Raw genomic sequence first — 26,383 nt, 5'->3', positions numbered from 1 at the left:
TGCTTTCTGCACATGCACGGTGTCTAAGAACCTTTTCCCCTCCCAAGGACAAAAAAGGCTCTGTCTAGGGCTGCCGCTTTTTTTGCTGAAAAAAAGTTGCGGCTAAATTTGGATAGAACAAAAGTGGTCTCATTTTGGAAAGGGAAAACATTTAAGAGGTCAATGAATGAAAAAGAAGTTGAGAGTACCAATGAGTATAATTACTTTGGTACACCATTCAGAGGATTCTGCAGCTAGAAATCCCATCTCTATAGAAATGCTCAGAGATCACAACAATGTGTAAATTTGTCCCTGAGGTTTTTATATAAATTGGGAGTTCAAGTTAGTCCATTGTGCTTAAAATTCCTGGATGCAAAAATGCCATCAGCAAGTTCATACAGTAATGAGATCTGGCTCGGTTGCACACTAGATGCCATAAAAATGCAAAATAGATACTTTAGGTCAATATTAAGGGTACTTTACTGTGCACTGCTGCACACTTGGGGTCTTATTTATCAATGTTTCATGTAGTGCAACGTAGCAGATTACCTTGCTGTGCTATATGAAAGGGATAGGGCAGGAATGAGCCGTATTTAGCATTATATGGCGCATTCCTGTCCTTTCATAGTGCTGGCATACTTTTGGTTGCCTAGCCCCAACCCAGGCACCCTTGCATCATATTGTATGGGTGCCAGTCCTGTAGGCAGGATTGATTTTTGGTATAGGAAGGGGCACATTCCTGCACAAAAACAATCCTGAGAGGCATTCTGCAGCACACGTAGAAAGTGGAAAAAATAAGGAGAAATAAAAATATGTCTTCTTGTTATGCCTCACGTGGGGAGACCTAGCATTTTGGCCTATTTCCAGGTCTGCTACTAATGGTAACTCTGGGAACGCAACAAAATCCATGGGTGTATGCATGGGAACACCCATGCTCCACTCATGGAACTCCTCTCTGGAGCAGAGTAATTTGCGATGCCTTGCGTTACTCTAGATTTATCAAGCCATGCAAGGCCACAGTGGGTGACCTTGCGTGGCTTGATACATTTCACTTAGGTTTTGTGTCATCCTTGCACTCCCTTTAATGGTGCAAATGTGCCCCTAGAGCTAGAAGCAGGACAGTCATCTCTTAGTGAGGGCAAGTCTAGTGAAGGCACCATTATTTAAAAAACTTTCCTGGGAAAACCTAAAATTAAAAAATCTAAAATATTAAACATGTAATAAAGGAGATGGGACATAGCAAGGATTGCACCATGCAGCACTGTATGAAATTGTATGAAACTGTTCCTTGTTGCACAATGCAAGCGGTTAGAATATCAGGGCCTCATATTTACAACATATTTACAACATGTCTGGATGATGTCATCACCCAGGTAAATGTAAGTAGTGGCATGTTTGTGTGATGCTAAAGACGGTTTAGCATAGTGCAACAGAAAGTTTTGGCTTGTTTGAGTTTTATAATTAAGACAGACCCTCGAGTACAATTCTGTTCATGTAGATGGTTGTAATTTTCACAAAACTACTACATGTCGAACTATTACACGGTGTTTTTTGGCCCATTGTTTGCTGCCACCCCTTTTTGGCACTAATATTTCACGCAAAGCTAGATTGTGCTACTGATTGTGTCATTGACATATGAATGCCCCAACATGCTCCATTCTGTTGGAGTGGCATCAGTGGTCTTCCAATCTCAGCCTACTTGGGTTCTCTTCCTCAATCTTACCTCTTACTGCTAATAAGTCTGGGGTCTATTGGGGGCGTGGACAAGCCGTCGAGCATGGCGGACGCGAGCTGCTAGAGTTCCGTGCCGCGCCCGGCTTATCCGTCACTACTTGAGGGGGCAGAGGAGCTGCATTGCCCTGCAGGCGGTCGGACCGGGCCTGTGCAGCCCTGAAACCTGTCGGGCCGAGAACGGACCTCCTGCGGCGGCCCACAGCGGGGCTGGGCCGCGACCGCCTGGGTCGTGCCTGCCGGTCTGGGCCGAGGGGCGGCGCGGCTGCACAGAGTGGCGTGGCGCGCGCGGCGGAGGCCGGGCCCCCGAACCGGGCACCCTTGCGGCACAATCCTCCTGTGGTCGCTGCTCCCCGAGGGGTGAGGAGACGCCCTGAGGGATGGGGAGCACGGAGCGGACGAGTGGTCTGCGGGTGCCTCCTGGAAGCCGGTGGCATACCCGGGCCGGGCCTGCGGGGCCCTCCTGAGAACTGGCAGGGCCCCGGCGGCATCTGGACAGTGCCGGCGGGGGGAAGGCACCCCCCAGAGGACTGGAGTCCCGTTTTGGGGCGTATTGAAGGAGTTGCTGGAGAGAGGTGATCAGGGCCGTGTCTGGCCCAGGGTGGAGGCGCCGTCTTACATCTGTGCCCGAGTTGGACTTGATTGGCCTGTTGGGACCTCGTGGGCTGATGGTGGAACCCGCGAAGCTGGAGGATGAGGTGTGAGCCTGGAGGTGAGGGGACAGTAGGCCGGGCTGCTCGTGCTGCCGTGTGGTGGCGGGCTGGTGGCCCCGACAAGCGGGCTCGGCATTTCCCATTATCCTGGGTGTCTATGTGAGAAGAGGATCTGTGGGGACTGTTGCGACCAGTTGCTTGACTGTAACGAGGAGAACGCCACGTGGGAGACCGTGCTCGGTGCTGATCCCTGCGGAGCCGGCTGCAGTTAGGGGTCGGTGGTGCGGAGCTGGGAGCAGTCGCCCGCGGTCCTGACTGGCGTCAGGCTGTGCTGCCTTGGTGACAGGTTACTCGCTTGGTCCTTTTGCTCCAACTGAGGCTGATTAAACGTATGGAACGGATACAGCAGGCGATGAGGTGGTGAGTGGAGACTTGGAATCAAGTGGAAACTCCTTGTGGCCTGGAGCATGGCGGGGACGGGGTGTTTGCGCTCTGGTGCCGGAGCCGGAGATCGCAGGACTCGGTGGTACAGGACAGCCAGAAACTAGATGCTGTCCTTGCTGCAGTGGAGCGCATTGGAGATTCGTTGGAGCGTGCCCATATATCGCTGGAAGCCAAGATAGACAAGGTGGCAAGCGACCTTGTCCTGCTGCATGCCGACCATCGCAAGTTGGTAGACAAAACCGGCGAGATCGAGGCAAAAGTAGTTGAACTGACGCCGACAGCCTCCCGTCTGAAATCGGAGATGGAGGATGTGCAGGCCCGTTTAGCGGAGTTGGAGCGTCGGGTGGAAGATGCGGAGGTACGCTCCAGGAGGAACAATATTAGAGTGGTTGGCTTGCCAGAGGGCACCGAGGGTCAGGACCCAGTGGCCTACTCGGAGAATTGGCTGCGGGGACTGGTGCCGGCGGGCAGGCTTACTCCTTTCTTCTCTGTGGAACGCGCCCATCAGATTCCTGCGCAGCCGAGACCGCCGGGGAGTGCTCCTCGTCCATTTATCATCCGCCTCCTCCACTACGCAGACAGAGACGTTATACTGCGAACTGTGAGGGCTGCTTCGCCTCCTCGGGTGGACGGTGCGCAGATCTTACTATTCCCGGACTATACCCTAGCGGTACAGAGAGACCAGGCCTCCTACCTGCCTGTGAAACGTCAGCTCAGATCCCTTGGCTTAAATTACTCTTTGCTATTCCCTGCCAAGCTGCGTGTCGTGGCGGAGAATAAGTTGCATTTCTTTGCTACACCTGAGGCGGCGTGGGAGTGGCTTGAGTCAACGGGACTGGCCTCGGGTGGCGCTGCAGAGCAGACTGTGCTGGTGCCTCGAGGCAAGCGCAGCCAGACGTGTCCGAAGGAGCGGTGAAATCCGCGCTGGTCCTGTGGTGGGCGCACCAGACTTGGAGCAACTAATACAAGAGAGAAGGGAAGCAATTCACTCTGCTGCGGCTATCAGTGCATCCCTGCTGGCGTCAGAGTCGGACACTGAACTTTCGCAGCCGCCCAGCGACCGACCTGTTACGCCAGATTGCCTCTCGGAGTTGGGCCTCGTTGGGGGCCCGCCTGTGACACCGGCCACCGCGGACGAGCTCTTTTAAGGGATCCTCGAGCTGTGTTGGGAGACTGTACAGTGCTGGAACAGTCCATCTGGCTAGTAGTGTGCGCTGGACTTACATTAGTATGATTCAGGGAATGAGCTGGTGGCGGATCTGGTTGTTGAATGTGGGCGTCCAACCCTGTATAGCTGTGTGTGTGGCTGCTGGCCCTTGCGGTTGACAGGTGTGAACTTCCTCTTATGTCCCCCTCTTTTTATCTGTTATCTGCTATAGCCGGACAGAATGGCTTGTGTTTGGATTGCTTTTCTGTGGGATTGGCCCACCTCATACTCCTACTAGTGGAGACACATAATGTGTGGTTGTGTGGTTTCACGCTACTGTTCTTGTTGCTAGGTTTGGGCGGCGACCTGTTGTCTATCTGCTCTGATGGTATTGGTTATGTTTTGGTTCTGCTGGAGGGCATCTACTGAGCACCCGATCGATGGTTGGGAGAAGGTTAAGGTTGATGTGGGCCGCTGTGTGGAGGGGCGGGGTGGTGGGAGATGAGGGGTGGTTTGCTACCTACGATATGTCTTCATACACAGCGATTATTTGGAACGTAAGAGGCACACACACCCCCAAGCGCCAATACGCTATCTATTCCTATTTTAGAAGGCACTCAGTCCACTTGGCGTTTCTGCAGGAGACACACCTGGTGTGGTTGGAGATTCCCCGGTTGCGTCGATGCTGGAGAGGGCAATTGTATGCGGCGGGTCACTCAGCGTATGCTAGGGGCGCATTGATTTGGATCAGAGCTGGCACTCCCTTTGCGGCAGAGGAGCAGATCGCGGATCCGCAGGGTAGATTTGTGTTGGTTCCGGGGAGGCTGGCAGGTCATACTGTAGTGCTAGGTTCTATATATGCTCCAAACGTGGACCAGACATCTTTTCTGCATGGCCTGTCTCAACATTTGGCAGGCTGGAGTGATCTTCCATGGTTGTTGGGCGGAGATTTCAATAGTGTGCTTGATGTCGATGTGGACCGCTCCTTTCCTCCGTTTCCCACGTCCCCGGTCGTGGCTGCCGCACGTGGTTTGGTGACCTGGACTCAGCAATGGCAATTGGTAGACATATGGCGGCAGCGGCATACGGAAGATAGGGTCTATTCCTTCTACTCTGCCCCGCACTCCCTCCATGTGCGGTTAGATAGAATGCTTTGCACCCCGAACTTGGCCTCAGTAATAGTGAATACGGATTATTTGGGGCGCACACACTCGGATCATAACCCGCTGCTTGTGAGCCTGAGTTGGGAGTCCTCCCGCCCGGGTGTTTCTACTTGGAGGTTGAGGCCGGAACTGTTAGAAGACGCTGCTTTTAGGGCGTCACTGAGCGCTGCGATCCTGGAATATTTCGAGCACAATGATGGCACGGCTTCGTCGGGTTTGGTAGAGTGGGATGCATTCAAAGTTTTCATCCGGGGGCACTGCTTGGGAGCTCAATGTAACTTGCGTCGTTCCATTGAACGCGACCTGACTCGGGTGGAGCGCGTTTTGCTGCGACCGGAGGGGGAGGTGGCTGGCAATCAGACCGAAAATTCGATGTTGTCCGCGGTAGGAGCTGAACACCTGTCGCTGCTTGAGCACCTGCGATGTTTGAACTACGCCGCACACTTTGCGAGAACTCACGATTCGGCCGATAAAGCGGGTAAACTGCTGGCCTGGTTGATTCGTCGAGATTGTGAGAGGGGACCGATAGTGGAGATCCGCTCGCAGGCGGGGGGACTGGTACACACGCCCGGAGAGATACAGGCTGAGTTCACGAGGCACTACAGGGAGCTCTATGCTTCAGGGGCAACTCCCATGGGCGATTCCTGTGCCGAATTTCTCGCTGAGGTGGAGCTTCCATGTTTAGAGGAAGACAGATGGAGGCACTTGAGGCGCCTCTTGATCTTGAGGAGATAAAGTCCAGTATTCGTGACCTTGCATCCAGTAGAATGCCGGGCCCGGATGGTTTGCCAGTTGACTTCTACAAGCTCTTTGCGCTGCAATTGGCACCCAGGTTACCTTGTGTGTATGAGGAGGCTGAGCGGAGTGGTTGTCTGTCAGCCACTCAGAGGGAAGCGTTGTTGGTCTCCCTTCCTAAGCCTGGGAGGGACCCGGTGGAGTTGGGATCATACCGGCCCCTAGCAATGCTGAATACCGACTATAAAATATTAGCCAAGGCATTGGCGGTGCGTCTTGCGCCGAGTGTGCCGGACATGGTCCATCCTGATCAGAATGGGTTTGTGCCGGCTAGAGACACCTCATATAATATTAGAATCCGGGTCATGCAGTACGCGAGGCGGGATTGGCCGAGGACGGGTTGCCTTGTCCTAGATTTGGAGAAGGCCTTTGACTCCCTAGAGTGGCCCTACCTGTTTAGGGTGTTACAGCAGTTTGGTATGGGACCATCCTTCATTCGCCTCACTAAACTGTTATACACTGAACCGCAGGTCCAGGTGAAGCTGGGGTCCGTGATATCGGAGCCGATTCGAGTGTGCAGGGGCATGAGGCAGGGCTGTCCTCTTTCACCGCTGTTGTTTTCAATTGCCATGGAGCCTCTGGCGGCGGCCCTGCGTAGAGAAGGGAATGACTGGGGCATCACCCTGGGGGACGGCCTGCATATAGTGTTGTTGTATGCTGATGACCTCCTTCTGTATTTTAGAGATGTCTAGCAGATTCTGTCGGATGTTGGGTTGCTGCTCCAGCGCTTTGCGGTGATATCCGGACTCAAGATCAATTGGTCTAAGTCATGCCTCTTCCCATTTGATCCTGGGCTCTCGGATCTGGGGCTTAGTTTGGCTGGGAGTCCTGTTCCGTGGCAGCCGTGCACGTTCCGATATCTGGGCATCCGAATCTACCATCGCGAGGAGGATCTGGCTGATGGCAACCTCACAAGAGCGGTGTCTTCGATCAGATGTCATTTTGGAGGACGTTGTCACTGTCAGTGGCGGTCAGGATAGCCCTCTTGAAGATGGTAGTCCTGCCGCGCCTTTTGTACTTTTTTCCCAATCTCCTGCATTATGTTCCCCCTGGCTTCTTTAGAGCCCTGGAGACGGGGCTGAGAGACTTCATCTGGAATGGCGGCCGATGCAGAGTTGCCCTAAAGAAGTTGTACCTACCGCCTGACAGGGGCGGACTGGCAGTTCCTAATTTAGAGCACTACTATCTGGCGGCCCAGCTTCAGTGGGTATCCAGGTGGCTGGCGGGTGCCCAGCTCGCTGACACGGCATCGGAGCGGGGTCCCTGGTCACTGCAGAAGATTCTGCATTTATTCCATCCGCTCACGCGTGCGCTGACTCCGCGACAGCTGTTCCTCAAGGTAGCATATAGATGTTTTCGTAGATCCCTTCGGCTCACGGGACCGGTGGTCCCGTTTGCGTCGGCCCTGGCACTGTCAAGCACGCCACGGGGTCCCAGATTCACGTCAGACTCTGAATTGCCCACGTGGCACGAAGTAGAACTGTGTACATTGGGTGATCTTTACGAAGAGGGTAAGCTGCTCCCGTTCACTAGGCTTCAGGAACTGGGGTTGCCGCCTGGTCAGTTCCTACTGTACAGTTCCTTGTTGCAAGCCCTGAGGTCCGGATGGGGAGATATCTCAGTGGCTCCCCCCACTCATCTGCTGAATCAATACTTACAGGTGATGGGTCGGGGTCGACGCTTGATTAGCTGGCTTGCAGATGCGTTGCGGATTCATACTGCCCTGGAGAGTGACGCGCTGTGTGCGGCCTGGGAGGAGGATGTGGGCGCTCCATTCGCAGAGGCGCAGTGGAGGTTAGCTCTTTCAGGCCACCTTAACATACCCCATAATTCCAGATTTCGGCTAATTCAGGTCTACATAGTTCACAGAGCCTACCTTACACCAGCCCGAGTGAATAAATACTTTGCCCGCCAGGACGCGGCTTGTTCCTGATGCCATGGAGTTGGCGTAGATTTGCTGCACATGGTGTGGTCCTGTCCTGGGCTGTGCTCCTACTGGAGGGTGGTAATTGATAATTTGTCTGACTGCACAGCTCAGCGGGTCACTTTCACCTGGGAGGCGTGTATACTGGGGTTATTCCCTAGAAGTAAGCGGCATAGAGCAGAAGTGCGTTTCACGGACCTGGGCCTTATTGTGGCAAAGCGACTGGTGACTCGTAGATGGAAATCACCAGATCCCCCGCCGGTGCAGGCTTGGAGACGCTCCCTCGAGGTATGGGCGGGGGCAGAGGGCACAGCACTGAAGAGGGAGGAGGTGTTGGGGCTGCGCCAATTTTCGTTGTCGGCTGGTTGGGAGGAGCTGATGTTGCGATTGCGGAACATGAGCAGGGACCCAGAGGAGGGAGGTTCAGACTAGAGAGTCCGTTAAAGGTGTGGTGTGCTGCGTTGGGGGAGTATGTGTATGAGCCAGCGGGATTTGACGCAATGCTGGAAGACGGAAAGGCAAAATTTGCTGGACTTGACGCCCGGCCCAGCCCCTCTACCGGCATGCCGGATAGATGCAGATTAGCACTCAGCCCGATCGGGAAGTGATTGTATGTGAAATAATTGTATGGATGTCAGTAACCAGCAGTTGTTATTGTTTATACGGTTAGTTTATAAAAAGTTTATAGCATCTGCCTACTCTGCAATGACACTCGAGCTGCAAACTCTGTGATGAGAGTAATGGTGCAATGATGGGTGTTGTCAAGTGACGCACCCACCAAACGGCTCTAACCGGCTTGTTATTCTTTCAGGCCGCAGCTGTAAACCAAACTGGTATCAGTGGGGTATCCCAGATGAGAATGTGCTGTTGGACCCAATCTGCTGATAGTTCAAATAGCGAACCAAAAACCTGTGCTATTGTTGGTTACGCCACATAGCATATTGCACCATCATGTTATTATCTAGTTGAGTGGTATTTAACGATAGTGAGGCTACACAATGCATTATGTCCACATGTCAATGGTTTATGATTGTGATGCAATGTTATGATAAAATGCTAATAAACAGATTCATGAAAAAAAATAAGTCTGGGGTCTATTGGCTGCTTTCTGACCATCATGAAAGTCTGCTCTGGAGGCAGGAGTGTCTGGGATGAGGTCTATCTTTTCAGGCACGGCTCAAACCCATATGGTGTGGGAAATCTTGTGTATGGTTTTACCAGAGATACATACAATACAGTGAATTTGCTGAAAAAAGTCAGTCTATTGAGTTCTCACTATGGTGTCTCAAAACAACATAAGGTTGACATGTACTCTAAAGAATCTTTCTCATCTCTGCTTCTTAGAGCAAAGGCTGCCTTGAATCTGGAGAAAAAGATCAAAATCATGGACGAGGTACTGACCACCTTCGAGAGTGACCTGGCCAAGGATAGTGTTCTTCCCTCTTCTCCCAATGCTCTGCAGGACCGTACTGCAGAGATTAAGGTATGTCACCTGTTGAACAGGGGTCTTGAATGTGTGGGATGGAACTGCATAGAGAGGGACTACTGAACACAAGAACCTTCTTGACACCCACAGGCTTAAAAAATCATGATCACCTTTACTGAGGAATGGTGTGTTAAGAGCCCTTCCAGAGCTCTTATGTAGCATGGTCAATCCCAGAATGCCATTCTTTTCTGTTGATATCATTGATTCTAGGAGATGTTTATGATCCAACAACATTCCTTTTACTATATTGCATGATCTCTGCACCCAGAAGACTAAGCTTTGAATACTTATCCTCAGCATGCCCTGCTCTTCAACTTCTGTTACAAAGTGCATGTCCCTGTTTGACTCCTATACAATACTGCTTGTTCTCTGGCTTATGTTTCTATATGTTCTTTTGTGACTTGACATGCCTCAGTCCACAGCCCATAACCACTTCCTTCTCACAAACTAATAATCAATTGGCTGTAATTTATCAATATTTAATCAACCTATCATTTCACCTCACCTATCATTCACACAAACTAACATACCCCTCACCCGCTAGCAATGACACTTAACTCCCTCTTATTCCAAACCTAAAACTGGGTAATGCATGTAAGGGTTTCTTCTGAGAACACAAGGCCAAACTCACTAACCACAAAAACGCAAAATTAACCAGTAACCTTGGGATATGGAGCAGTGTGTTACTCACAATAAAGTGCTTCAACAACCAAACAAGTATAGCAAGCACTATATAATTGGATTTACAATACAATATAGCGATCTGCATGAGCCATTGACTCCCAGGAACTTCGATAAAAATGTAGGATTTTTTGACTGAACTTCAAGCCAAACACATTTAAAACAGAACTACAAATATATGTAGTTTCTCTGCACTATTTCCCCCAAAATGCTTACATTTCACTACAATTCTGTAAATTCAGTTGACACAATGGATAATTTGACCTTAATACTGTGCTGTAGCCAACCTCTAAAGACAAGGCAACTATTTCACACAACATTACAGACAGGCCCAGTCTTTAATGATGCACTTTCAACGTCCCACCCTCCCCGGTCTTCTTCTTGCTCAGTAAAATTAGGAGCAAAAACATAAATCATTCTGCTATAATGAGGGAAGAAGAACGCTGAATATTACGAGTGTTGGGGTTTGGGGTTTCGAACGTTGTGTCCTTCATAAAATCCAGCTTTCCTTTAAGCATGCTTTAGGGAACATTGTCATCCACATGTAGGGCTGCCTTAACAATGAAGCAAAATAAGCACATGCACAGGGCATTGAGGAAGGGGGCATCATAGAAATTTACCATGGACCATATGGTGCAAAACAGCAAATGGAGCACCTGAACCAGGTTCTACAAAAAGGGCTCCCACAGTACATGAAAAAATTACATACATATATATACAATAATAAAATAGTAATAATGGGGGTTAATGATTTAAATTAATCTTGGGAATACAACAAAATTAGAATCTGGTAGCTGCCACATGGTGTGAACTTAAAAACATGTGCAGATCTGTATGGATCACTAGCTCACCAACTGTGCACTTCACAAGATGAATTTGAAAGATCTGAAGCAGCTACAAAGGAAATGCTACCAGATGTTGTTCACAAGACAGCTCAAACTCGCAAATGCATCAGAAAGAACCTACCCAATGACGGAGATGCAGCACCGGAAGAATATCTGAATGCCAGAGATAAATTTCCTATCACCACTTTTTACACAATTGTTGACAAACTTGAAACTGCGATGAGAAAAAGAAGAGAGATATAGAAAGAAATAGAAGAAATATTTTCTTTTCTAAGTGATGTTCCACATAATTTCACTTCATCATCTACTGAAATTAAAAGGTATTATCAAAAGCTGATTGATGCTTACCCTGAGGACTTGAACACTAATTTCTCAGCTGAGCTTCAGCAGTTTCACTCGTGTCATAAGTTCAGTGCAACAAAAAATGTAAAACCAAGATTCAGCCATACTAAACTTAATATAATTGTAGAACTTAAAATAATTGTAGAAGACAATATTGAGTGTGCCTTTCCAAATTTAGGCATTTGATTTCATATATTTTTAACTTTAATGGTTGCAAATTGCTCAGCTGAGAGTTCATTTCCTCAGTTGAAGTATATTAAAAATCCCAACATAACTTCTATGTAACAATGCAGGCTGAATGCCTTATCTCTACTAAGTATAGAAGCAAATGTGATACATAAGATTAGTTTTGAGGATCTGATAAAAGACTTTGCAATTAGAAAAAGTAGGAGAAAACTTTACAAATATAAATAAAGTGGAAGTATACAAAAATAAACATTCTTTCCCATCTTACTGTAAGTTTTGTTTCATTTAAAAAAACAAATTTTTATTTTACGGTTTACTACAGGGAGTGCAGAATTATTAGGCAAGTTGTATTTTTGAGGATTAATTTTATTATTGAACAACAACCATGTTCTCAATGAACCCAAAAAACTCATTAATATCAAAACTGAATATTTTTGGAAGTAGTTTTTAGTTTGTTTTTAGTTTTAGCTATGTTAGGGGGATATCTGTGTGTGCAGGTGACTATCACTGTGCATAATTATTAGGCAACTTAACAAAAAAATATATATACCCATTTCAATTATTTATCATTACCAGTGAAACCAATATAACATCTCAACATTCACAAATATACATTTCTGACATTCAAAAACAAAACAAAAACAAATCAGTGACCAATATAGCCACCTTTCTTTGCAAGGACACTCAAAAGCCTGCCATCCATGGATTCTGTCAGTGTTTTGATCTGTTCACCATCAACATTGCGTGCAGCAGCAACCACAGCCTCCCAGACACTGTTCAGAGAGGTGTACTGTTTTCCCTCCTTGTAAATCTCACATTTGATGATGGACCACAGGTTCTCAATGGGGTTCAGATCAGGTGAACAAGGAGGCCATGTCATTAGATTTCCTTCTTTTATACCCTTTCTTGCCAGCCACGCTGTGGAGTACTTGGACGCGTGTGATGGAGCATTGTCCTGCATGAAAATCATGTTTTTCTTGAAGGATGCAGACTTCTTCCTGTACCACTGCTTGAAGAAGGTGTCTTCCAGGAACTGGCAGTAGGACTGGGAGTTGAGCTTGACTCCATCCTCAACCCGAAAAGGCCCCACAAGCTCATCTTTGATGATACCAGCCCAAACCAGTACTCCACCTCCACCTTGCTGGCGTCTGAGTCGGACTGGAGCTCTCTGCCCTTTACCAATCCAGCCACGGGCCCATCCATCTGGCCCATCAAGACTCACTCTCATTTCATCAGTCCATAAAACCTTAGAAAAATCAGTCTTGAGATATTTCTTGGCCCAGTCTTGACGTTTCAGCTTGTGTGTCTTGTTCAGTGATGGTCGTCTTTCAGCCTTTCTTACCTTGGCCATGTCTCTGAGTATTGCACACCTTGTGCTTTTGGGCACTCCAGTGATGTTGCAGCTCTGAAATATGGCCAAACTGGTGGCAAGTGGCATCGTGGCAGCTGCACGCTTGACTTTTCTCAGTTCATGGGCAGTTATTTTGCGCCTTGGTTTTTCCACACGCTTCTTGCGACCCTGTTTACTATTTTGAATGAAACGCTTGATTGTTCGATGATCACGCTTCAGAAGCTTTGCAATTTTAAGAGTGCTGCATCCCTCTGCAAGATATCTCACTATTTTTGACTTTTCTGAGCCTGTCAAGTCCTTCTTTTGACCCATTTTGCCAAAGGAAAGGAAGTTGCCTAATAATTATGCACACCTGATATAGGGTGTTGATGTCATTAGACCACACCCCTTCTCATTACAGAGATGCACATCACCTAATATGCTTAATTGGTAGTAGGCTTTCGAGCCTATACAGCTTGGAGTAAGACAACATGCATAAAGAGGATGATGTGGTCAAAATACTAATTTGCCTAATAATTCTGCACTCCCTGTATTGTTTATATTTTGAGTAAGATATATCTTATTCTTTTAAGAGCTTGGGGCCTCTACACGTCTTAATCCAGCCCTGTCCACATGCATGCCGTGTCACGGTTTCATTGGAACAGCCTGTGCTCTCTATGTGTGTACGGAATCTTGAATTTCTGCTCCTCTTATGGTGAGGGGGAGAGAGAGACAGAGTAGCTGCTGCTGCAGTTTGGTGTGCTTGAGAGGAGCTTGTATCATTGCTACCTGATTTCTGTGTTGTGGGCGAGGGAGCTTGTATCATTGCTACCTGATTTCTGTGTTGTGGGCGAGGGAGGTTTACACTGCTGGTGAGAATCTGTGTTGTGTGTTCTTACGTAAGATCAAAAAGCTCGCATTGCTGTTGTTCGTTGTGTGTGTAATAGGGAAGTTTGCATTTGCAGATATCTCTGTTCCGTCTGTTTGTGTTCATTGCTGCCCTGGGTTTGTGGGTGTACATGTATGTGAAACAGAAGCACTCGTTACTGCTGTCCTTCCTCTGTTCTGAGTGTGCGTGTGTGTTTGTGTGCAAACGAGAGAGGTTTGAACTGCTGCTACTTGCATGTGTGACAGAAGTTTGCATTGATTCTATCAATACCTCATCAGTGGTAGAAAATGCTAAATAAAAGCATTAAAGCACATTTTTATTGTGTTTCTGAAAGAAGATGCTGCCTGTTGGTGTACTGTGTGTATGCATGAGGCAGAAGTTCACATTGCTGTGAGTTTTTACGCTGTTGCACATGGGTGAGAGGGATATCGCTTGTGTGTGTGAGAGGGAGAGAGAGAGGGAGAGAGAGAGAGAGATGGTTCTGCTGTCTGTTCTCTATCTGTTGCATGTTTGCTTCTGACCCTACCTATACCTCTATTGTATAGTTTATGTGAGGTCAGCGCTGGAGCTGCTGCTCTATCCCATACATTTATTTTGGCATACTTCTCTTCCCAAGAGTAGAACACTTCAGGCTCGTTCTCTCCCTCCTTTCAGCCTTTTGCCCCTCTAGAGGGACGCCGTCCGTTTTTTCCCCTTTGACTCCGCCCCTCTAGCTGCCACCGCTGGCTCCTAGTGACGCTCCTCCCTCTATTCTCAGGCCATGAAGCGCAGGCTGGTGGATAAGCAGGATGACCTGCTGAAGGTGAACCGAAGCCTGAAGGACACGGAGATGGCGTGCAGCACCCTGCAGAATAACTTCCAGGAGTACAGCCCCGACCTGCCCCGGCAGAAGGCCGAGGTGCAGCGACTGAACGATCGCTACCACGCTGTGGCTGACCAGCTCGACCAGAGGTGAGGGCCAGTGGCATAGCTTTCACTAGTGCAGCAGGTGCAGTGCCACTGGGGGCGAAGGAGTGAAAGCACATTGTGTCTTAATTGGTGGCTGTTTTTTTCTTTGTTACCAAACAAGGGACTTGGGGAAAATATAATTTCTAGCATTAGTGCCAACAACACCCTTGTTAGAGCACTGAAGAGGAGAGATGGGGTAACAAGAGAGGGCAGGAGAGTAGCTTCATACTATAATTAGTAGTAACCACCACAGCTTAGACCCAGTAGGCGTGTGGCTGAACCAATAGGCGTTTGGCTGAACCAAGAGACGTGTGGCTGAACCAATAGGCGTGTGGCGCTTGACTGGCCATGAATGACATTCTAAAAGTGATATTGGGCCTATCAACCAATGTTTTCCTGTGATGATATTTTTCAGCCAGTCTTCAACAGTTGTGTTGCTGTTTAAAGCCAAACGTTTGCAAATCAGGGGTCGGTGCGTGTGTGTGCTTTTGTTTCCGTGCAGGCATGCTCCACAGAGTTGCACACCACCCTTCGTTCCTTGTTTTCCTTTCCCCATGAGACCCGGAACTTCATGTTCAATGTGGTGGAAATTGAAAAGTGCAAGAGCTAGTGACAGCTAGGTGCAGGACCGGACTCAGATCCGTAGCCAGAAGTATATGTTTACACCTCACTCAATCAAATTTCCAGAACCCAACTTTAAATTCCATCCATTAGATTAGATTTAAACTAGAGGTAAGTAAAGTCTCTGAGTCCGCTGACTTATAGTTTGAGTATTTTCTAAACTCTTTAAGCTTCATTAAATGGACAGCTTGCAAAGTTTTTTTTAAGGTAAAAATATGCTGCTGTCTGTTGGGTCCCTCCCTCCTACACCACATATTTCAGCTGGTGGATGTCCACCTTCCTGACTCAATCATTGTTTGCTGAAGGATGTCCTGCCTTGGATATTCTGCATCAGCAATCATCACTCCTGGAAGGTCAGAAAAGGTAAAACCTTACCTGTTCAAACGTGGGAAACTTCATCTGTTTTAGTAAAGGGGGGGCTCGGGGCGGCTCCCCACTCTTTTTACCTCTTTCCTGTCCTCTCTTTTTTTCTAGAACCTCTTCTCTCTGTCTAGTCCCTACTTCTCAATTTTCTCCTTCGCTCGCTAGCGCCCTTTTCCATGCCTCCCTCTCCTCTCAGTATTCTCCCACGTAGTCATGTTATACTTCTTTGTGGTATGGCTAACGGGGGCCTTCATAATAAGGTTCAGAGTCACTGATGTAGGTAGAATAAAACAGAAGTATTTGCAAAGGGCACCACGGGCATAAACCCCATTCGAAGCAATCCCCGTCATTGTGATGCACTGTGGATGTCCTATAAGAATGAACTCTACTGTGTGGGGTAGTGGACATGTAAATTGCAATGTTTCTGATTTTATTTGATACCCAAAGGAAAACCAGCCTGTATCATATATACATATATAATATGATACTGGTGAAATATGTATTTCTCAGTGTTCTAACTATAGGTATATGGAAGTGATATTGATATTGATATCATTTATCATCTTGGCACTAACATCAGAACAGGTAGGAGCACCAGAAAAGACCGGCCTCAGAAGGAGGCCGAAAAAAGCCAGGTTTTGATTTGCTCAAAACTAGAAAAGTTCTGCTGAGGTTTAGGTTCCAGAGGGAGTGTGTTCCAGAATTTACAAGTGGACTACACAAAGCTCCTGCTGCCCCATGAAACTGTATTACGGTTGGGGTCTGCACTGTTCTGGATGAGATGGAAGTCAAGGGCCTCCTTGGTGCATACCACATAATTCTTGTCCACAAAAACTTGGCCTATCCAGTGAAGAGATTTATGAGCCACACAAAGTGCTTCGAAGGCCACGTTTCTTGACTGGGAGCCAATTGCGTTCCTCCAACGCTTGAGAAACAATGAACTGTGGGTATCTTCTTTAAGAGTCGGGCAGCAGAATTCTCTAAACGCTGGTGTTGATTAAGTGAACCTAGATGAAGACCCTGATACAATGCATTGCAGTAGTTCAGTCTGGACAGTACTAGCACAATGACAATTGATTTTTATATCTGAAAAAGGATGAAAGTAAGAATTGTCCTCAGCCTTTTTTTTTTTAAATAAAAAGCAGGATGAAGTAAATTTGCTGACCTGATCTGTAAAAGTAAGGTTGGCATCAACCATCACCCCTTGGATCCTAACTTTCAGAATTGGGCTGGGAAGGGTACTAAGTAATGGAAGACACCAGGAAGAGCTTCAGAATGAGGTGTCCTGACCAAAGAGGAGAACCTCAGTTTTATTAGAATTTAACTCTAGACAGTTGCAGCTGATCCAGTTGGCAACCTCACACATACAGTTGTTGAAGAGTTGAGAGACCGCTTCAGCATTTCTCAAACGGGCACAGTAATATGTGGGTCATCTGCTTATGCAGTTGTGGAAAATCCTAAAGATGTAGTGAGTTTCACTGGGGGGGGGGGGGATTTGCGAGCCAAGCTAACCCAGTCACAAAGATGTTGCTATTAAGGGCAAATTCACGTGTGTAGCCTTTTCATTTCCAAAAGAGGTGTTAAGTTCAGTGGTAACTAGCAAGGGCAGATTCATATATATTGCACTGCTTTATCCAAGAAAAGTGGTAAATGCAGCATCAGAGGTCAGGGACAGACATAATGACTAAGACACACCTGTTTATCCAGGACACAAGAACAGTGTGGATGCATATCTAACTCTGCAGCACGAATTCATGTAATAGAGGTGTTCAGTAGGGAATTAGATTCAAACCTAATGCTTCTTAGGCTTCTGTTTTCGGGACAGACCCCCACACTTAAGCACCTATTTATTAGAAAACAGTACTTTGTGTCTGCAAACGTCCAAGTGTAGTGACTTTCCAACTAAGTGGGCTATCTCTGCCTAATGGAACTATGGTCTGCAGCCTACAACTTCACCTTTTTTGTTTAATTAGAAGCATGACTAAGTGCATAGCATATAAAGTTTTTAAAAAATAATGCAGGACAGCAGATACTTTCGTTGAGCTGAGCATGGCCAGGACCTACAGTTGCAACTTACTTTGGACACTGTACTTTTTGCTGTTTCTCATTTCCAGAAGGCCCTCCTATCCTGAGACTTTCCAGAACTGGAGAATTAAAGTGGGCCCTTTGGTGTTCATTCTTGTTGGAGGGGACATCAATGTGCATGCATTTTAATTACTCTGCCTAGAGAGACAAATTTAGAAACTTCACAAAAGCAATGTGAAATTCTCCAAATGCAGCCATTATAATCGGCATTATTAAAACTCTACCGAGCCCTGAGTGTAATATCAATTAATGACTCTAATGCGTCGAGCTAATTTAGAGTCTTTATTATTCCTTCGTTAATTGAATCTGCATTTAAAATTCTATGAGCACATCGAAGACTGAGAAATGTCAATGCATGCATTGCACAGTTGCATATAAAACTATGGTTACATCTACTGGGAATATCTAGCACACACACATATATAGAGAGAATAGGAAATTATGTAATATAGGCCTATACTGCCTAAGAGGGGGTCTTGTGGTTGAACACACCACAAGGCTAAAGGTTATTTGAGGGGTCTAATCCAAGGTGAAGTAGAGCTTTTCCTGTGATGTCAGTTCGTGTTTGAATCATAAACAAGTAGGCAATCTCACATGATTGATGCATTGTAATACATTTGTTCCTTTGTTTTTTGTGGTGTTATGCACACCCTTGCCCTTTTGTCCTTGATTTTTGCTTTTAAAAGCTGGAACACATACTGGATCTCCTTCTGGATATTTTTGCTTGGCCTTTCCCCTTCACTGATGTCTGGAGGGAGGGGGCGTTGGTGCCTTTTTGTTAACTTCTGTATTTATCATCATCTGTAAAGGGCTACAGGACTGCACAGGGGGCTTTTTGCCATTTTTGTTTGTTCCTCCAATCTGATATCCTGTGAAGGAGACACTAGAGACCTTGTATGTGTACTGATCTGTGCAGGGAAGCACCATTGCTACAGAGAACACTATCCTTTCATTGGGCAATCAAGAAGGTGACTCAACAGACCTTCTCAGCATCCAGTCCTTGTACTTTCGTTGAGTCCTTTCTCACTCAACTATTCCCCTGTATCATCAGTGCTAGTGAGTGACCGTATTTCGATACAGGGTCTCTTTACTGAAAAAGGTGTCATTCATCTTGATTCCAATGCTCAGCCCCAAAGCACTTTGGGGGTTATTCCAACTTTGGAGGAGGTGTTAATCCGTCCCAAAAGTGACGGAAAAGTGACGGATTTACCACCAGCCGTATTACGAGTCCATTATATCCTATGGAACTCGTAATACGGCTGGTGGTATATCCGTCACTTTACCGTCACTTTTGGGACGGATTAACACTCCTCCAAAGTTGGAATAACCCCCTTTATCTATTTATTTGGTATCTACTGTGATGCTCTTTGTTATTACTTCTGTGTAGTACTTGTACTTGGTAAACCTTACCGAGGGTACTGCATTCAGATTCTAAGTGGATTGGGGCTCAGAACTACTTTGAGGTGCAGGTTTCTTCATTTTTGTTTCCACCCAGAACAGGTTCTGTGGCTAGTGGTAAAAGTGCCTTCCATAAGCAAACAGGGCCTGGAGTATGGTATAATTGCTTCACTGGCTGAAGACATTGTCTGGCTTTGTTTGTTCCTTTTTTGGGTTCCTGTTCATTTTAAGAAGGAACTGACAGGAAGCTAGGATCAATCAGAGATTGAGCCATGTTCAAACCCATCATTCTGATCAACAAGAGCGGGCCTCTCTGCCTGGACCCTCACCATAAAGGTCAGAGGGCTGGACTTCCTGAGGGCTTACTCTGTGATTTCCAAGGAGCCCCCAATGCAGGACTAAATGGAAGGTTCACACATAGACCTTTCTCTATGACAGACAAGTGACTGACATTATATCACATACATGGGTCGATTTATCGCTTGGCTGATCTAGAGGCAGCTCTGCCAAGCAGAAGGCCCGTTTTGGTTAGCTCTTTGTTCTCTAGTAGGGCCTGCAGGGCCTGAAAGATGATGAATTTATGATTGATATGTTTAACCACAGTGTCTTCACCTTTTGAATTCCTCAGTCACCTGACTGGATCCAGAACTTTTCACAGCAATTGCTCATGCTCATTTGTCTCAGGACTTCGAGTTATGCTTAGACCCCAGACATCACTGGCACGCATCCAGTGGATCCATGATCAACATATGCTTCCTGCACTCATGGCACAGCTTAAAGCCTGTGGTTTTCAGGGGATACATTTTCACTATCATACTAACATAAAGTCAATGAGACACCACCAAAAAGTTGGGACAAGCGTTTTGGATCATGTCAAACCGCGAGGATTGAAATTGATGTCAGTGCATAGGAGTGGCGTCAATATATCGCTCTGTGTTGCTACTTCCAGAGGCAGGTTAAGGTTGCTGCGGATCTACAGCACCACTTATCCTGGGAATATAGAAGGTGAGGAATCTGTGGTTAGATAGAATATCCACAAGAAAGAACATTACCAAAGGTAAGTAACTTGTTTTTTTTTTACTTTTCAGATGGGCACAAGGCACTGCAATGGAAAGCAACATGGAGAATGTCAGTTCCAAAAAGCAATGTGGAGGTAAACTTCCATCTGATGTTACATTCATCAAGTGCTTGAGGAAAATACCATCCATGTAATATACACTGCATGCCACATTGCAACATGCCACAAACGCATAGGCAAGAGAAGGTCTCCACTTGTGAAGGACTGATGGCATTTTACACACAGAAGGTTAGGTATATTCCTCTCGTAGATAAGTAAAAGTCCATCCCCCTTACCAGAATCGGAACTGCCACCAAACGTCAGTATTAGCAAAGCATGGAGAGGGAGCAGTACTGTGGGTACTGGTAGACATTGGTTACACCACCAGTCAAACAGCGCCTGATGCTCTGCTGGTGAAGCAGCACAAAAACAGAGGACTTCCTCTACTAATTTCCAAGATGTTAATGTCCAGTGGTTGAAAAACACAGGCAAATCGAATTAAAAGGCATGATGGCACAGGGGTCCACACAGTACAATGACTTAGACCCTTGGAGCACTGATTACAGAAAGATGGATTAAAGGATAACTGTTTGTTGTAGCTGAGAAAGGATGGTGTGTGGTGGAAATCTACCTATCCATCTATCTCTATCTATCTATCTATCTATCTATCTATCTATCTATCTATACACCCCGGCTTGTTGGAAAGGATTGCCATAAAAGAGAATACTTGGACGAGATGACTGCCCCATCTTCAAAACAAGAAGGGTAAGCAAGAATGCCTGACCAAAGTGAGCTTCTGCTGTCTTATTTTTATCCAGAGAACAGTAGTGCTTGCAGTGCCCCTATGACTGCCTTACAGAGCTTTCAGGTAAGGAGATGTTTCTTTAATGCTCTGTAGAAAATCTTTGTTGTTTTTGGTGCAAGCATGAATCCTTTGAGAGTTTTTTCTCTTGTGAGGCATAAACATTGATGAGACAGTGCACAATGCAATGTTAAAAGTAATATACGTCACCTGTATGTCATAAAAAGTTCATATGTGTGACAAGAGGTGCATTTAGATCCATGTGGTGTGGACAAGTATGATAACATCGTAGCGAAGAAGTGTTTTTGTTCCTGATCACCTGTACACCAACATATGGGAAATAACATGTACGTGTGGTATGTGCTTCTGTTTTGTGTGTCTTGTAACCATTTATTTGCAGGTTTGCAAGGGGGATCACCAGTGCAATAGTTATACCAAGTCCTGGCACCGTGCCCACTGTGTCACAGGACCCAAGCTGTACTTCGAAGATTAGGCCTAACTAGGCCGAAACTAGTTGGGGGATGCTTGGGTTGCTTGGGTTCTGTTCCAGAGGGGCCCTGGCCTAGAAGTTCAGCCTGGACTTTTCCTATTGCAGCAAGACCAAGTTTGATTTGCCTTCAGCTGATTCCTGTCTGTGATGGCATGGTGGATGAAACAACTATGAACTGGGATATGGCCCCAAGTATTTGCCAATGGCTGCGATTAGTTCACAGATTCAATTTTTCATTTTTTGCTTTCCCCAGGACTGGTTTGTTGTTCTCCTACAAACGTGAGTCTCTTGATGCATCTGTAACTTACAACTTACATAAATATACAAATTGATCCCAGCCATATGCTTTCCTCTCTGAAGGGAAAAGATACTGAGAGACACCAACCTCAGTTACCAGCAGTTCACATCCTCCAGCGACAACCTAGACAAGTGGCTTCGCAGCTTGCCTAAGAACAAGGTGAACCCTGATGATGGCCCCAGCCAGATCAACTACAAGCTGCAGTCTGTGAAGGTGAGTCACATGGGACAGAAGAAAGTGATGGGTAGGAAAAGCCTGCTGTTTAAGAGTTAGTGTGAATTTTGTGGATTAAGAATCCATCTTCAAAAGTGGTGGATCACTTTGCGCAGGCATATAATCCTGCATGTTGACCACTGGGTTTTGCAGAGGCAGCATATGTGTACATTGCAGTGGTACATGAGGAGACAGGGAAAGCTTGTGAGTAGTTATTGGTGTGCTAGTACATGGCACAGCTGTAGCCAGGGAAAGTTACACATTCTACATTCACATTTAAGTACAAAGGTCATGATTGATGATTGAGCAGCACACATTCTTATTCATCATCTCTGTTGAATACCAATTTGTGGCACAATAGGGCATTGTATAATGTACTTTTAGTTTTTTTAGAGTCAGTAAAATCAAGCTCAACGGAAGGATTGACAATTTGAATTCATGCAGTTTGTGAGTGTATTAGATTTTGTGCAAGTAAGGTAGAATGCCTGATAGATGTCAGAAAAGCCATTTTTAGCTCCTTCCTGAATTTCGGGGGTGGGGTGTAAGTTTAAGAAGGACCGATAGTGAGTGAGTTCTGAAGTGTTAAAGCACACATTGAGAATTGTGTTGCTATTTCCTTTTTTGTAAAACGGGGGCATTTAGATCTTTCACAGGCTTGTGCCCCCAGAGTTGGAAAGTCGTTTTTGGTTGAGTCGATTGTAATAGTTTCGTTGCGTTTTGATGAGTTTGAAGGCAGAATGCAGAACTAGTTTCTCAGTGAAAAGGGTAGATTTTGTAGCTGTGAAACCTGGACTTTTGCCTGGCGGTTTGTGGCTGGTAAGTACAGCTTGAATAGTAGATTGAGGTAATTGCCCCGCCGATTAGCATTTTCGACAGAATGAATCGTGAAATGGAGCTGGGCCCAGGAAAATAGAGTTGGAGAGGCAAACAAGGAAGGGACAAATGAAGGAAGACCCACTAAGCCAGCCACAGAGCAAATGTCCCATCAACTAATCAGTGTAATAGTTGTTCAACCAGTGCAATCTTGCATGTTTTTAACCTGCATCTCACTTCTCAGAGCCAGCACCCACTAAGCTGCATTCAGCATCCCGCACAGCAGGGGCAGGTAAGCCTCTCAGCGCTGGCGGACATCACAGGGCAGCATTTGCAGCAAGTATTGCCCCTGTTCAATAGAGGGCGTTTCAGAGAGATGCTGCAGACATTGCGTTGTACCACATCACATGCATAGCCTGAGCTGGCACAAGATCAGAGCACACTCACAAAACAGATACAGCACCGGTAGCAACTGTGCAAACTTCCCGTCAAAGGTGCAAGGTCCACTCCCTCACAGAAGAGGTACAGACGAGGCAGCACATTGGGGAATGACTGCTTTTCATGGAGCATGCGCAGCAGATCAGCAGAAATGAAGGTTCCCTATCTTTCAGGACAGATACATCTTGGTTAACAGCTGTGCCAGCTTCCTTCCCGCACAGGGCGGGCACGGGGTGGAAGGCAGCGGTGCCACGCACACCCAGGTACAACTCGGGAGGCTTCTCTTTCTCACTGAACTGGTATTGCAGGGCAACAGCAAAAGAAGCTTCCCTCGCACAAGGAAGGCTCCCCCCCCTGCAGAACAGGGGACACAAATATTAGTTTATTAGTCAATAAAGACATAAACATCAATTAAACAGACATGCAATAAAATCAACATTAAAAAGGAAATATCAACATCCAGAGGAAAATGAATGTATATAACAAATGGAAACATTGACCTACTGATGGGTAATTAAAACAGATATAAACTAAACTAGGCCGGTCAAACCCCGTATTTCATCTTGTACGAAAAGCGCCTACAATTATACTGCAGGGGGTGAACCACCACAGCAGCAGCGCTACCACTGCAAGTTCTAGTGCTCACAGAATCCGCACAACTAAGGGATGAGCGTCATGTAGGTTACACGCAGGTCTCTGGCAAGGTCACAATGTAGTCAACGGCTGCACAGGTGGATGAGTGGGCGAAGGCGCCGCTGGTGCTCTTGTTTCACCTTCAGTTGTGCTTTCACCTGTTTCTCCGACAGACACCGGTGTCTCCCTTCTGGCTCCCCCCACCACCATCCACCCAACTTGCTCTCTAAAACACCCCTACACACTCCTCTGGCTTCGCCCACTCTCTCACTTCCTCCTTACTTGTTTCCCCCGCCATCCCCTGTAGACAGTGCAGAGAGTTTTGCCACCCAGAGTGATGGCACATCTGTGGGTATCACCCTCCCTGGCAAGCAGCGGCGCCATCGCTCTCCGAGGCCGCAGCCCAGGCATCCACATGCTGTGTTTTTCAATTCTGGAAAACTTCTGTTTCAGTACAAACCAGGGGCAGCGCCCCAATAACCCGAGGAGCCGAGGGGTGATCGGAATAAGAGCGCAAACAACGGGATACTTCTTACGAGATTTAGATAATACGGAGCACATATCTTGTAACCCAAATAAGCGAATCATCCAAAAAGGCATATGCCACTGAAACACACTGACAGCGGTTGCCCACTATATAGATTAGAACACGGCATGTGCACTTTACGACCGATAGGGGTGCTGTAAAGGTGAATAAGTGGGAGCGCAGTTTTTAAATGGTTTTTTAAAAACGTATTTTATTGAGTTTTCACATTGCAATTAAATCGAAAGACATAACTATTGCACGTATTCCCCGGCACCAGCCTGGGCTGAGTTAGAATCACATCCACCTACATAAAGCCCACGTACTATAAGTAATTGCGTCAGCATTTTGGCCCTTCGCCTGCTGGAGGTGGTCGATGCGGCCATGGAGAACCAGGCCTCAGTGTTCAAGTGATATTCATGTGCAAACAAGGGAACAAGCAAAGGCGGGGAGTAGGCGGGTGCCTGCTGTTCACTTCCTTCCAACAAACCTTGTTCAGGGGTATCAAATATGGACAACAGGAAATGGAGTAGGCACCCCTATGAAACCAAGAATGGGGCTTATCAGTGGCTAGAAGAGGTCTAGCATGGAAAGGAAAATTACAACAAAAAAACAAGCAACGCGTTATCAGGTAGGGATGATGGATAATTACCAATCTGTCAAAAGCATTGAAGCTGCTGGAAGGTTATGTGGGGTTGGTGTGAGGACAGACGAGAGAGAAAGCCAAGGGTTGAGCTGGCCCGTGACTGCAGAGTTTGACCTGGCTTACATCAGTGTGAAGAAACAGTGGTAGTAAAAAGTATACCTGTCCGAAGGGGCGCCCCAGAAGACACTTCTGTGCGCTGGCAAGAAGGCAGCGCTACCTTGTAGTTAATCAGCTGTGCATAACAAAACATGAAAATGTCCCTAGTGACCATACATTAAGGTAAAGAAGTAAACGAGGGGCGCGTGTAAGGCTTACCTCAGCATGAATGGCAAAGGTTGGAGCGTGCTTGTGAATGTCACGGTGGTAAGACGGCAGAGTAATTATCTCTGTCCTGGAAAACAGTATAGACTCCCAGTGAGGTTGAGATAACAATACCCTATGATCACTTGGGGTGAATAAAAAGGAAGCCATACTCACCAACTAGCTGGGAGCGGCTTTAGAAGAGGCGCAATGGCAGTATGCTCAAATGAACAACCATTGGCACATGCGAGACCTATTGGCTTTGTCAATGTTTTTTCAGGCATGTTGTACAAAAGGATTGTTATACTAATTGCTCAACCCAGTGCAGTAACCAGCTAAGTAGACTATAACCATAAGAAATATCATAAAGCGTCCTGCAGATATGGTCAAAGTTGCTAGCACACTGAACACCATAAAAGTGCACTTCTGTCTCTTGCACCTCTTCATCCACCACACTGCGACACACTGCACACCATAACAAGATACTGCAGTGCGGTGGTCCTCACGACATGGAAACATAGCCTGTCATTGCAGAGTACGGTCTGCTGTGACCAGTCATTGTATGGTATAGCCTGTCATTGTATAGTACAGTTTGGTATGGCCTGTCATTATATGGTATGGTATGGCCTGTCATTGTATAGTATGGTATGGTACGGATTGACATTCAATAGTATAGAGTGGCCTGTGTTGTATATTATGATATGGTATGGCCTGTTATTGTTTAGTAGTGTTGTGGCCTGTCATGATATATTATGGTATGAAACGGCATGGCCTGCAGTTGTATGGTGTGTTATGGCCTGTCATTATATTGTATGGTATGATAGGGTATGGTGTGGGCTGTCACTGTATGGTTTGATGTGGCCTTTCATTCAGTAGGATTGTATGATATTGTGGTTTGTTATTGAGTAGTATGGTATGGTATTGCCTGTCATTGTATATTATGATATGGTATGGCCTGTCATTGTATGGTATGGTATGGCCTGTCATTATATAACGTGTAATGGCATGTCATGCTGTAGCATGGCTTGGCATGTGGCCTGTAATTGCATGGTATGGTATGATGGGGTATGGTACGGCCTGTCATTGTAACGTATGATATGGTGTGGCTTGTCATTTATAGTATGGTGTGGTATGGAATACCCTGTCATTGTATATCGTGG

At 46.6% G+C, this 26,383-nt stretch overlaps 1 protein-coding gene across 1 annotated transcript in view; it reads left to right on the top strand.

Moving 5' to 3' along the window:
• Positions 1-26,383, top strand: part of EVPL (envoplakin) — a 142,236-nt gene that overhangs the window by 85,434 nt on the left and 30,419 nt on the right. The window contains exons 16-18 of the mRNA XM_069200203.1: positions 9,181-9,319; positions 14,353-14,546; positions 21,720-21,870. Of these exons, the coding sequence (XP_069056304.1) occupies positions 9,181-9,319; positions 14,353-14,546; positions 21,720-21,870 (484 nt within the window). The remainder of the gene's footprint in view (positions 1-9,180; positions 9,320-14,352; positions 14,547-21,719; positions 21,871-26,383) is intronic.

The sequence above is a fragment of the Pleurodeles waltl genome, chromosome 7 (assembly GCF_031143425.1).
Source record: "Pleurodeles waltl isolate 20211129_DDA chromosome 7, aPleWal1.hap1.20221129, whole genome shotgun sequence".
NCBI classification, from domain to species: domain Eukaryota; kingdom Metazoa; phylum Chordata; class Amphibia; order Caudata; family Salamandridae; genus Pleurodeles; species Pleurodeles waltl.
Note: the sequence above shows the minus strand (reverse complement) of the source record. Positions and strands in the feature narration are given on the sequence as shown.